General features: G+C 34.6%; 1 protein-coding gene across 1 annotated transcript; it reads right to left on the minus strand.

The window, feature by feature from the left end:
* Nucleotides 1-472: 472 nt before the first annotated feature.
* LOC132544472 (F-box/WD repeat-containing protein 5-like) lies at nucleotides 473-12,536 on the minus strand. Its single transcript, XM_060208067.1, has 8 exons — nucleotides 12,450-12,536; nucleotides 10,262-10,394; nucleotides 8,693-8,938; nucleotides 8,130-8,313; nucleotides 6,625-6,764; nucleotides 5,413-6,086; nucleotides 4,838-5,050; nucleotides 473-4,263 (listed from the first exon to the last, which is right to left on the minus strand). The coding sequence occupies exons 1-8, from the start codon at nucleotides 12,476-12,478 to the stop codon at nucleotides 4,056-4,058; spliced, it is 1,827 nt and encodes a 608-aa protein (XP_060064050.1). The 5' UTR covers nucleotides 12,479-12,536; the 3' UTR covers nucleotides 473-4,055.
* Between the last annotated feature and the right edge of the window lie 1,015 nt (nucleotides 12,537-13,551).

A 13,551-nucleotide genomic window follows, 5' to 3' on the forward strand; every position in this document is an offset into this window, starting at 1 on the left:
ATTCTTGCCTATGTCAATACCAGGTAGTCTTTTGAGGACTGAAATCTGCCCATTCTTGCCTATGTCAATACCAGGTAGTCTTTTGAGGACTGAAATCTGCCCATTCTAGCCTATGTCAATACCAGGTAGTCTTTTGAGGACTGAAATCTGCCCATTCTTGCCTATGTCAATACCAGGTAGTCTTTTGAGGACTGAAATCTGCCCATTCTAGCCTATGTCAATACCAGGTAGTCTTTTGAGGACTGAAATCTGCCCATTCTTGCCTATGTCAAACCTCATTGTGGTTACACACTCCTTTAATTGATGCTTAGTTTCATCAACTCAATGATGCATCATTTCATATTTGTTCAAAACTGTATTAGCCTTTCAGGAGAAAAGTTTTGAAGGAAATGACTGACCGATGAAATTTAAGAAATTACTTGCATGGTTGAATCTTAAAAAAAAAGACCAAAAAAAAACAAAGTATACTCTGTCATATGCTAAAAGATGTCTTTATTGTTCATCCCTGTTTATGTTTGAAGTGTTATCTGAATATACAAAATACACTCAATACTAAAGTATGTTCTGTTTGTAACACTGACATATGACTTAACCCATCAAATATGTCATACCTCCATCACATAGTGTATACTGTTTAGCGTATTGAATTTGTTTGAAGAACTTTATGATGTAAGTTGACTAAGCATATAAAAACAAGAGTAAATTCTAATTACCCTTATTACAATGCCTTATTTATGTAGAAAAACACATCAAACATTTTTCATGCTGTTGATTTTAATCACCAGTCTTCCAAGGACTGGTGATGTTCCCTCTTCCATCTCCAACACCTCTGAGACTTCTTTCAGGATAAAGTATCTAAGTGATTTGCATCTGTTTTTTCAACCCTATAAATTTATATCAAATAATAACTCTCTCTTAATTTCAGTAGCTATGGTGCATTGAAGCATTTACCGCTAACATGATCTGTGTGAATCACTACTACCTTTCAAAACATCAAGACCATACACATGATTTGATGACATCACAACACAAGAGTTGATGACCATGCACATTTACATGATTTGATGACATCACAATATATCTGAAGATTTTATTATATAACCGTGTCAAAATGACCTACTATTTCATTCATGCATGTTAAGTGCTATAAATCCATAACCAACACAGAAGCATCTACAACTCTTGCTACATGAAGCCAAGTATCTAAATTGTCTTTCAATCATGTTTTGCATAATATTACACACAGTGAAATCTAATATTATTCACATCAATCCTATCATATCATACTTCATATCATTTTCAATGGTCCCCAATAAGATGGGTATCAATTTCAGCCTTGCTTTGTTGACACTCCCTTTTTTAATGAAAGAATCTAGTCCTTTCTGTAGTCATTGAAGTCTTTTTCACTGCAACTGACAGCAAATTCGGTAAAAATATATTGAAAGCAATATACATACACAGCAGATAATTTATGTCATTCTGGACATGAAATCAAACACAAAATATCTTTATTAAAATTAATAGAACCTGAATTGATTTAACATCAGAGAAATAATATGTGTCCAATTAAATAGGATATGTGTATAAATAAGAGTACTGTACTGGTACAAACATGGTTATATTAAACTTTGTAATGCATAAAATCAACAGGGAGTAACTTGTGTTAAATGCTACAAGATCATAAATGTGAACAATATTAAAGAAATATCTCATATGATCTGTAAAGAATATCTATTCTTTCCAAATAGTATATATATTCATAGTTAACATATCCATATCAGTTGTCTTTACATCAGTTCTACAATACATCAATACATGTAATACATGTTATGGGGTTCCAATTCAATACCTTCAGAAATTCTATCTACAAAGGAATTAGCCCAGAAATTCTCAGAGAAATACTGCAGTTTGAGTTTTAAATTTTAACAAAAATTCTTAACAACTTAACAAGCATGGAACAGTGCTCATATGTTAATTACATCAAGAATCTCTATTGAATGCCCACTGAATACCACACATTCAGGAACTTACCGCTTCCCTAAATGTCCATAGTGTTGGTTCTCACTATTTTAGTTTCCTCAATCATGAATCTAGAAAAATGTCTACCATCAACTAACAAGAACATATTTCATATCTTGATGTTTCACCAACATGTATTAACTGAATGACCTGTAAATTGCCTTTTTCAACTTTGCTTGAGAAAATTCAAATGAAATACAAGCCAGTAAAAGATTGAAAACTTTACTTTGATCTTATCGTTTGACCTGACGACACTGACAGGTGATCAGGTGACCTTCAAATTTTATCAGTATACACTGACTTTTGAAAATTGTTGTCTTCACAAAAAATTGATTAAAAAAAACTTATCTGACCTTTAATCGAAGTGAAGGTCACTATGACCTAATTTCACTGCACTTCCCAATGCCTCTGAATGATGCAGGTATATTACATGTCTCAAGAAAATTCTAACAGTTCAAATCTTCAACCTGAGCAAGAAGAACTAGTGCTTTAATGCATTTCCCTTCATTTGAAAGAGAGACACAATATGCCCTTATAGTTCAAACCTGAAGTATTGAGGATCCGAAATGGGTATTTGTTATATGGAACTTATTCTCAAGTCCTAATTTAATACGTCACAAGCCACCAGGAATGTGACATTAAATCATTTATTGAGTTTGATAAATTCCATATTACAGAGACACAGTGAAAGGGATAAAAGACTCAACATATCATATAATTATAATTCATAAAAAATAAGTAAACATCCTGTAATTAATTCCTGTAAAAGACATGAAAATTATGTAAACTTTTCACCAAAACTGTAAGATATCAACCATGTCGGCTATATGTGTCAAATATAGCACTATGCTGATATGGAATAAATAAATAATATATAAATGATATCTAATATTATAAATAGATTACCCAAACTATTAAATACATTATATATTACTCTCGAATATACATACCAATTACATATTCCTATTACATGATGTTCATTTCTTATACAGAATTCTTAATATCAAGTCCATCAAATTGATGAAAAAAAACAACACAAGAAATAATAAATTAGTACGTCAACACAGATAATATTTACAACATTAAATGAACACACCAAATTTAACCTAAAAGGCCTATAAATCTTTATAATGTTTACAGAAAGGGTGGGACAATATGAAAGACCTTATCATGTACAGAACACAAGTACAAACTTCAACTTTCCTGATATATTTTTGATAAATCAATACATGGCACTCTCACAACCAATGGTCTATGTGCCCCTTAATGGATTTCATGGTAGTTATTTCTTTCCATATTCAAGAAAAAATCATGATGAAAATGAGATTTTTAAGAACCTTGAGTGCTGGCAGCATTTTATATTGATTGAGACCTATCTGGTGTTTACAAAATCCAGGTCTATTGTTATTACTGAATCCTATACAACATATTATCTTGCCTAGGTCTGGTAATAAGTCAACCCGTCTTTATTGCAAATCTGTAAAATTACTCACAAATACTATATTACATTGTCCTGTAAATATTACATTGTCCCCTACTTAGAATCACAGTTCATGTGTTGGTAACTCAGCTTACTACAAAGTGAATATGGTAATGCTGTATCAAACAAGCATCAATGCAGCTGAATTTGTTACAGCAAAATTCTGAATCGAGATACAAAGCAAGCAAATGCATTCATACCTCATTGAAAAGCTATTTTACAATCATATCCTGTCTGAATCTCTTTTTGCTAAATCAATGCTTCAAAAGTTCCAGTTCTCACAAAAATCATTGTAAAATCTCTATTTCAGTAAATACCTCAAGTACCAGAAATATTCACATATCTTTTTTCCTATTTTTTGTGATTTTGCAGCACCACTTCTTGCTGATACATGTGAAAAGGAGCCATCAATCAAACAGCAAATAATACTGAAGTCAAAAACTATTTTTCTAAAGGAGTGCACAGCTGGCTAGCAACTCTCCGTCATTTAAAGATAATTTTCATGACAACAGCTGCAGACCCATGCATGCTTACAAGTACATTTCCTCAGTACATTTCAATTGTGTCCTGTCACTTCCAAACCTTTCATTAAATGCTTTGATCTCCAGATCTTGATTGTATTATCGTCGCTAACTGTGACAAGGTACTCCTGATTATTAGGACAGAAGGCGATTGCGTTGACGACACCTTCCCCATGTTGATAAGTGGCCAGAAGAGTGGCGTAGTGACGGTCCCAGATATAGCCTTTAGCATCCTCACTTCCACTACAATTAACAAAGGGATCACATCATATTCAGCCAAACTTGAATAATTGGATGATCTGTTCATGAAGACACTATTAAACGTAAGTACACAGTAATACATTAAATTCCTCTTATATATGTTAAAATATCTTCGGTGGATACAGAAAAGGTACTCTATATAATGAACATCTCGCCAAAGTGGAATTCTAAGTCTCAGAATAGATATTCAAGAATCTCGTCCAAAGTGTTGAGATTTCTTTGTTATATAGTCACGGTAGAGGTAAATTGCATCTTTTCTCAGACCTCGCTTAAAGTTCCAATCAATGATCCTTTTATCTCATTGTTATCAAATATACAATTGGACAAGTGGCCTTTACAGACAAGTGGTCTTTATAAAGACGTTACAAAGCAAATTATTGTATTACTGTATTACAAGAAAAACAGACAATTGGTCTTTATAAACAGGTTTTTCTTTCAAAATGACCTTTAAGAGAGGTTTTACAGGAGTCATATATTGTTTACTCTAATATAATATCATAATTGAGAAAAAAATATGTTTCCTAACTCCTTGTTGAAGTTTAAAATTACTTATTACCTGCCAACATAATCCTGACTGACATCAAGGAACACAAAACAACACATAGTTGAAGGAGAAAAGCCTTTGTGGCCAGTGTATCTCAGTTTTGTGTCCTTCAATGTACAAAGGTCAATTACTCTGACCTCTATTGATGGTGAGAGGTCAGGGGTTGCCCAAGGGTCGGTACGATCCACCATCCCAATCCATGGCCGGCAATTGAGGAACAAATATCTAAAAAAAGACATTCACGTATCGGAATAGGTCAAGCACAATGTCATTTATAGAAATCAATCAAAATATACCATTAAACAACAGGAAAAACAACAAGAAAAGTCTATTAGGACCATGAAATAGTTTGTATCTGTAAGGTGGACCCTAAGACATTTTTTTCATCCTCATGGGGGTGGGTGTGATGGGGGGATTGGGAGAGGTTTACCATTTTTGAGTTATTCATCTGCAAAAGTTCAAGTGGGCTGATAACTTCTTGCCTCAAAAATCTGTGGATGGCCTTGATAGAAATTTGTTTAGTTTGTGATGCAAATCGTCACTGACAGATCTAGAAAGGTTTATTGCTGAACACATAAGCTATTTACCTGTGATCATTTGACAAACACAATCCTGTAACATGACCATAGAGATCTATCAGGTGATCTGGCTTGTCAGATTTCCTTATTCGCCGTAGCTGTATATCATTATTGCTGAAGTTGACAACCATGTGACTCTCCTCTTGGCTTGGTTCACATCCTAGTTCATCTAGGTCCGAGTTAGAACTGAGGTCACTGTCACGGTATGGCTTTGCCTTTGTATTGTCAAGTGAGATTGAGGGAGATAAGTTTTTAAATCCGACCTGATGCAATGCCACAGCAAACTCACCAGTCACAAATATCATATTCTGTGTACTTGCTGTTTGGTCCTTTGTTACAGAACCACATGCAGATCCACATTTGCTATAGTCCACACAGCAACCCGAAGCCCTGACTCCACTAGAGGAAGAACAACCTGCCTCATTTTCATATCCAAAATTGCCTTCCATATTTTCATCTGCAGCTCTGTCACCAGGCCCCTCAGCCTCCATATCGGAGTCTGAGTAGTGGTCACTGAGGTCATCAGGGTCATTAGGGTGCACCGGGACATTGGCTACAGTGAGGAATTTTATGAGACTGGCAGTCTCACTACAGAATGTAAATAGGCTGTTGCCTCCTCCCTCCTCTACACACATGTCTGAACAGCCCTCTGATAACAACTCAGCCAGTTGAGACGCCTGGACCTAAGATAATAAATAACATAATTGGTGATTATTTTGTAGATTCTTTATATTCCATATATACTACAATTGAACTCTACACAACCGAAAATTATTGCTTATCATTTCTATCAAAGAGGTGCTTAACTTTCAAAAATATTTGTTTAATCTTATAATTTACAAAAGTATATCAAACACACTAGTGAGAAGGTTAACAGTATTCAGCGTTACAGACAGTAAATAATTAAATTTTGTTAGATTAATTTTTAGGATATCAATAGTAATGTCTGGCTGTTTTCTTCAAGTGCATGCCTTTGGTTAAGGTTGCAGACTTCAAACCTTGAATACATATTTTACCCCAAAATCCACAATAGTTGCAACTTGTGAGTCTCACCCACAATGTTCACTTTATAACCAGTAAGTTGAATCACCAATCACAGGAGAATGGATTTCACTATTTATTTTAATGACATGTTTATTTCTTCGCAATTTTATTCTTCTATTTCTGAAAATAGCAATGAAAAGAAACTTGTAATATTCCATCTTTACAATGGTTGTTTACCTCAAATGATTCAATCTGTACTGTGGTTGCAAAACGGTCAAGGCTGATCTCTAAACAACCACCCAGAAATGTACTGTCATCAAGCCAAGCTCCAAATAGTTGGGAGGGGTCCATCGCCACCACCCGTAGTATATGGAAATCTAAAACACAGGTAAAAACATCAGGCAAATGACAGCATGACCTTATCTTAAATGTCTAAAATGTATTATACTCAAGAATATCAGCATTCACATTCAACTACGGCTAATTTTACTAACTGGAATTATTCTTAAAATTGCGATGCCAATCAAAGTGTACTTGATCAAGCACAGTAATAAGTTTGGAATGCAGCATTTATCAAGCAATACACTCATGCCCGATAATAGGCCCACACCTAACTTTTAGAGTTTTGAATATGATTTCTCATAGAGTCAACATCCCGTAGGACTGTAAAAAACTACTAGATTGACATGTAGTGCTAGCTTGAGATCAGGCTCGTGGAAAATTGGTATCAGTTAGCCTCAAACTTGTGCATTAAAATCTTCAATCATTAACGCTTCCTTGTTGTAATTTGCGTGTATTTCCCTTTTGTTTATAGGCCTACTGCATTGTCAGTCTGTTTATTGTAAGCGTCCTGGCCATGGTGGAAACATAGTCATGGAAAAGGAAAACTTGCCGTCTACTTTTAGAAATCATGATTCAATATTATACTCTATTTTGATTGGCTACTTCCAAGTCACATTTTCTAAAAATAAATCTATACTGATATAGGTTACTCTGTCACAATACAAGAATCTCTCTGATGTATCTAAATGCAAAAAAGTAATTCAAAAACGAAAAAAGCATGTTTTCAATAACAGAACATGCCAAATTCAACACCAGACTAATCGAACTGATAAGCAATGAATACAACACAGCTGATAATGCCCATAGGACTTGAGGTGCCTGATTGCAATCTGTCAGCAAGTCGGGATCCCTTGTTAGAGAATAGCGTGTGTTGTATCTACCAAAATTTTGCTCGCATGAGTTACTGTAAATTCACTTGTTTATGTTTTGTTATATTATTACTATTTGATTGTGTAATTCAAGTCATTATTTATTTCAAGAATTTTTTTTGATAATTTCCATTAATGTTTAATTTCACTGAACTACATATGTAGTATAAGTGATTTGGTTATGGTTGTCATTGCTTTGGACTTTATCATACTTATCATTGTATAGAGGTGATTTACAGTATTAACAAAGTTTTACATGACCATATAAAATGTATCTAATATGCTAGCTACTTTACATGGCTGGACTGTTATTGCAAGGAGCAAACTGGAGGTTTTAAGTTCTGGGCTTTTGAAAAGAACATCAGGGCTAGTGAACAAAATGATTTTACCTGCCCTGGGCTGGCGATGTGTGCAAATTTTTTTAGATCCAAATACCTTTTAAAATAATCTCGGCTTAAATCCTACCTACATTTCCTTGTCACCCCTAAGCTTACTGAAGGATAATTACAGTAAAATTTTAGTTTGATTTACCGTGAAGAATGGAGAGGATAGCTACAAATCCCCTTCTATCAATGAAGTCCCTCGTCTTGACACTTGACACCAGCAACATGCTATCACTTTGGTTAAAACAGGAGAACTGAGTGAAATCCCAGGAAAGTAATTTACGAAAATCCTTGGAGTATTTGATTGTAGTTGGGTAACCAACACTCCACACCTGTAAAATGTGTTAAAAGAAAAATAATTCTCTTTATCAATGGAGTCAAATAACAGACCACATGTCATATGTTTATCAGGAGAACTGTTTTATCAAGGTATGCATGTACAAATGTATAGACTTAAGTGATAGAAACATCAATTCCTATTTATACAAAAATCATCTGAAGCTCACTTATCTTATATACATGTATATTACCATGTCCTTTCTTTACAGGTTTTATGGAATATATTACCGAGAAAGTAAATCCTGCCTTGATGGTGACATCTTTGGAGGTGGTTGAGAACATGTCACCACTGTGAGAGAAGCTGACCTACCTATGGTTTTATATTAGGAGGTGGTTGAGAACATGTCATCATGGTGAGAGAAGTCAACCTACCTTGATGGTGGCATCTTTGGAGGTGGTTGAAAACATGTCACCACGGTGAGAGAAGCTGACATGAAGCACCTCATCATTATGGTCTGTTAATGTCTCACTGAGCTGAGTAGGGGCTAGGTAGTGGAGACGGCGATACTCAGCCTGCCAACTTTCCTTCCCTGGTGGAAGGCAAACTGTTTTCACACCCCATTGACTTTGCATCAAGCCCTTCCATAAACTTTCATCCTGACAGACACGGTGCCAGTCCTGTTTAACATATATCATGATCATGATATCATTTCATTCATTTCACTTTTACAAGTTAATGTGATCAACTGCTTTTAACCTTCAATAACTAGAGTACAGACAAATGTTAGAAAGGGCTCCTTGTTGTGGGTGGTCAATTTCTTGTTTGATTTCAGACAATATCACGGAGTTATGTCACAAAAAATATCAATTTCATTTCATTACGCATCATTATAAACAATACATATTTACCATTAACATTCAGATATACAATTGTTTGCTGTGTATTCATTCCCATTTCTATTTATAGTAAATGTGACCCTGACTTTTGAACATGAAAAGCAATTGAAAGCTAACACTTCTTGAGAAAAGGCAATGGAGAAAGCCTGAGTGTAGTCATCTAAACAGAAATAAAGACATTTTGCAGAAAGAGATATTCTATTTGTAGTAACAGTAAACACTCCCTTAAAAGAGCTATTGAGTAAAGTCTGAGCACAATTGGTCCAACAGAACTTGTGATATTGTGCTGAAACAAAGAAGGGAATCTAATCAATAAACAGTTCACCTGCATCTTTGATGCCAAGCCCTAACTAACGTCAACACCAAGTCAGACCTCTAAATCATCTTTTAAAAGGCTCCGTAATCAGAGTCAACACCATTTACATGGTAAATCATTGATTGCCCACCAAGCCTAGACCTTTGACAGTGTATACACAGACAATCAGAAACATCATTTTAACAATCATAAATAACCAGAATGATTCAGATCTAAAAACCACTGCTTAGTCAAGAATCATTGAGCCTTTGAAATTTTCAAGCATCCAAAGATGTCTATCTTCGTGAAAAATCTGAAAACCGAAGGAGGAATTCTGGAAACTACCAGTCTTAAAATGTATTTCTAAACAGTCTAGATAGTTTGTCTTTTTCTGCACTCTCTTTTCTTAACACTCTGGCAGTATCCCAAAACAGTTTTCAATACCAGCGTAATGAAGCAAGTGACATTCTGGCACACTGTCTAGATCATGTGGTAATCTTTTCCCAATAAATACATCATCAATGAGTAAAAACGTTTGTCCTGAAATGAGTTCACTCCTCTACTTTAACTAATTCATTATGTTTAGACTCTGTTGGCTTTTACAGAAGAAATCTGGGTATGATTTGTTTAATTGATGTTTGAAGCTTAAGCTGATAAATGAAATGTTAATACACAACAAAATAACTTTAAATGAGCCAGACTATTTTTCTTTTAAATTCTGAAATACCTTATAACAGAGAATGTCACAAAAAAAAAAATACATGATGACATGTTTCATTCTTGAAATACCACAATCCTTAATCGCTTACCTTACAGGTCTGTGCAGCTCGTACCAGATCACAAGCTTTCAGAGAATAGAAAATGTCCAGTAAAATGGAATCTGGTGACTTCTGCCAAATACTGGGACATGTCTCCTCATCATTATCGATCTCAGAGGGACTCCTGTACACGAAATAAAATTACCAAGTTACATAAAAATTTCTATAAAACATCCAAGGCGAAGCCCCAGGATCTTAACTCCAAAACTTGAAGTTTTGACTTAGTCAATCACAGAAAACATCATAAGCAAAAACTTGACTTCATGATTGTTTCATAATCATCACCTTTGGCTATTGGAATTTTCCTTTTAGCCTAGTGGTAGGGTGTTTGTGTAGACGGTGTGATAATGCCAAACCATGACCAGGATAATTTCTGTTTCCTATTTATATTACATATGCACCTACATATACAAGCAGAAGTTGAGAGTGCTGGTCATCTGGTTACTCTCAACTACTAGGAATTCTCTTTAGTCAAGCGGTAGAATGTCAGATTGCATTCCCAATGCAAAGTTTGCAAAAGGTTCACTATTGCACCAATTCCTAATATTTTCAGTGCATAGTTACATGTACTGTATATAAATCAATCTCTTTCATCTATCATTGCGTTTACTCAAAATATACTGATTTCCTGGCTATGATGATCAGTTGCATTTTTACAAGTTTTTTTAATATAAGTGCAAATAAGCAATAGATCTTGACCTCATCATTAAAAACAAACACATAACCAACCACCCTATCAACAGTGCCAGAGAAATGTTTCTATAATTAGGTGAATCATGCATATTAACAGGGATACAGCAGCTCTTAGTTAAATATTTTTGGATATAAAATTATTTAGTAATGATGTAAAGTGTAACATTAATCAATACATAAGTGTCCTTTCTTTCCATTTCCTACCAGTAGGATGCTGACAGTATCACTTGCAAATAGCTAGAGTCAGGTTATTAGCTTATAGCCATATGCATGGATGTGGGATAATGGTAAACCAATATTGATATATATTACATTTTTACTGATTATGGTCACTTTCAGAAATAGAACGGTGTTCATCAAAGTGGAAGAAAAGTGTCCTCCATGGTTACTGTAAATTGATAAATTATTCCAACAACAACCCAGAAATATTTGCTTCATTTTAATGCAAAAAAATATATTATTCCCCTAACCTTTTCAGAGCTTCCAGTGTGCTTGTTTTCTAGCCATTCCGTTTTTTTCTCTGTCTGCTTTGACTTAAAAATTCAATACCAAATGATCAATTTATCTTTGGTCTATATCCAGAATTCCAGAGGCTGATCTACACCTGGAATAATCCCATTTGTACATCTGTCTGTGCAATGATGAATCGACTGATCTCTTTTGGCTGTTATTTGTTACAATTTTTTATTCTTCTTTTAACATTTCTTAGTCTGGTCAAGGAATAAGGTTGGTAGGTACTGACCCAACTACCTGTTCTTTGACCTTTCAGTAATACTGTTGTCTTACTAGGATATGCTTTTGCTATTATATCTCTCTTGCTTCATGTGTTTTAACAATACTTTTTTTTCTTTTTCTTACTAAAAAAATATTTTTACTACCAAAAGAAGACTTTGATTGTTTCCTGATTTTACCGAAAATCAATCTCTAAATGAATTAGTTCTGTTTTAAAATTTGTATTTTCATTAAGCTATAGCATGTTTTAGTTGTGCTGTGTACCATTAACTCACTGTGTTAATTTTTATGTTGATACCATGTCTATCACATTGTGTATGCTTGTTGAATTTCATTTCGCTATTTCTTCTGTGATATTCTTTGTGTTATATTTTTCATATATTTGTTGTAATAATAGCTCTTCTGAGATAAATTGCATACGACAACAAATAAAATTTCTTGTATCTTGGGTCGTAAAACAGTACTGAAGTACAGGATAACTACAGCTAAAAATGGCGATGGGGTCAGAAAAAAATTGAACACAACCGAGTGTGTGAAATCAAAATACGAAGACTGCTTAAATATCTAATTTGTTATCTCAGTGGCGACTCTCTGTCAACCTCAGTAATTTCATTTCTAGACGAATATCTACAGAAGAGAGATTTTTGACAGGCAGGCTTGTGGTCGACATGATCATTTGAACGAATCAGAGTGTGAAACTCTTCTTACGTCATTTTTTAATGCATATATGCTATATTGTGGCATACATGCTTACCTCCTCTCGCCGATGCAGTGCAGCGGCATCGTCTTCAAGTAGATGTCAGTTCTTCGTCTTCAATCATCGTAAGTACAAGAATGCCCATTAACTAGGGCGGCCATTGAGACTTACACAAATCCAAGTTATTTAGACGCTTACATATGTAGAACGTAATACTGAGACCGGACGAAATATCCGGAATTATCACAAGGAAGATTTAAAATAAGAATAAAATAATTTAAATTGTGTTTCTTATTTATCGATTCTCGCTTATATCTATATTTATATCTAATGATAAGAAGAGACAGTCGATACAAGAGTGCCACATCCCCAAACCTTTTCTCATGATATGGAAAAAAACAAAAACAAGAAATATCCAAACTTCTGTTGACGACATGTTAAAATCCAATTCAAACTCACAATAGATTAAAAGAGAACAACGTATGAGCATAAAAAATATGTACACGGAAGCCGTTGAAAATGTACAAGGTGAATAAAACAAGATGTTCTGCTAGGTTTAGCATTTTCTGCTTCATTCGGAAGCAGGGACACAAGTTTGAAATGTCAAAGTTTCTTTCAAAATAGAAAATGGATCATGTTTGTCTCTTCATCTTATTATCTATGCTAATAGAATTTACAGTAGAGATTCAACACAAGGGACAATTGCCCAGTGTCTTTTGATCACTTTGGATTTGTTTTAGTCGCCTCTTGGACTTTGAAATTTTAGCCCCTTAATATCACTGCCGAGAAGATTAAGGACGAAACTGTTGCAAAGAGAAGCTTAATTCATTATCTGGCTATACTGAATCTAACCTTTTTTTTCATTAAAGGACATAGTAACGTTTGAAGGCCTCCTTTTGGAACAGAGACACACCCACCATTCTCTGTTTTGTGTATGTTTATATGGGTTCCATAAAGTCGTCGGGGTGGGTTTATGCTTATATGCATACAATGCAGGTAATAAAACCCACCTGTCGAGAGGTATTTTTTGTTTCAATTAACAAATTAAGTAGCAATATTTTCACGAACAATCTGAAATATGGCACGTGAGCACACAGGCAGAATGGGGTCAGTCATGGATGAGTGATTTTATAAGACTTAGAGTCGGAGACACGTGCAA

The sequence above is a fragment of the Ylistrum balloti genome, unplaced genomic scaffold (genome assembly GCF_031769215.1).
Source record: "Ylistrum balloti isolate Yb309-2 unplaced genomic scaffold, AGI_CSIRO_Ybal_v1 Utg369800, whole genome shotgun sequence".
Lineage (NCBI taxonomy): Eukaryota > Metazoa > Mollusca > Bivalvia > Pectinida > Pectinidae > Ylistrum > Ylistrum balloti.

What these genes read in the sequence shown, in the direction of transcription:
- LOC132544472 (XM_060208067.1), bottom strand. Translation starts at nt 12,478, where the DNA reads ATGCCGCTGCACTGCATCGGCGAGAGGAG. An exon ending in TATCCTCTCCATTCTTCACG is followed by an intron (nt 6,765 to 8,129) that starts GTAAATCAAACT and finishes CCTGTGTTTTAG; the next exon opens with ATTTCCATATACTACGGGTG. An exon ending in AGTCAGGATTATGTTGGCAG is followed by an intron (nt 4,264 to 4,837) that starts GTAATAAGTAAT and finishes TGTTAATTGTAG; the next exon opens with TGGAAGTGAGGATGCTAAAG.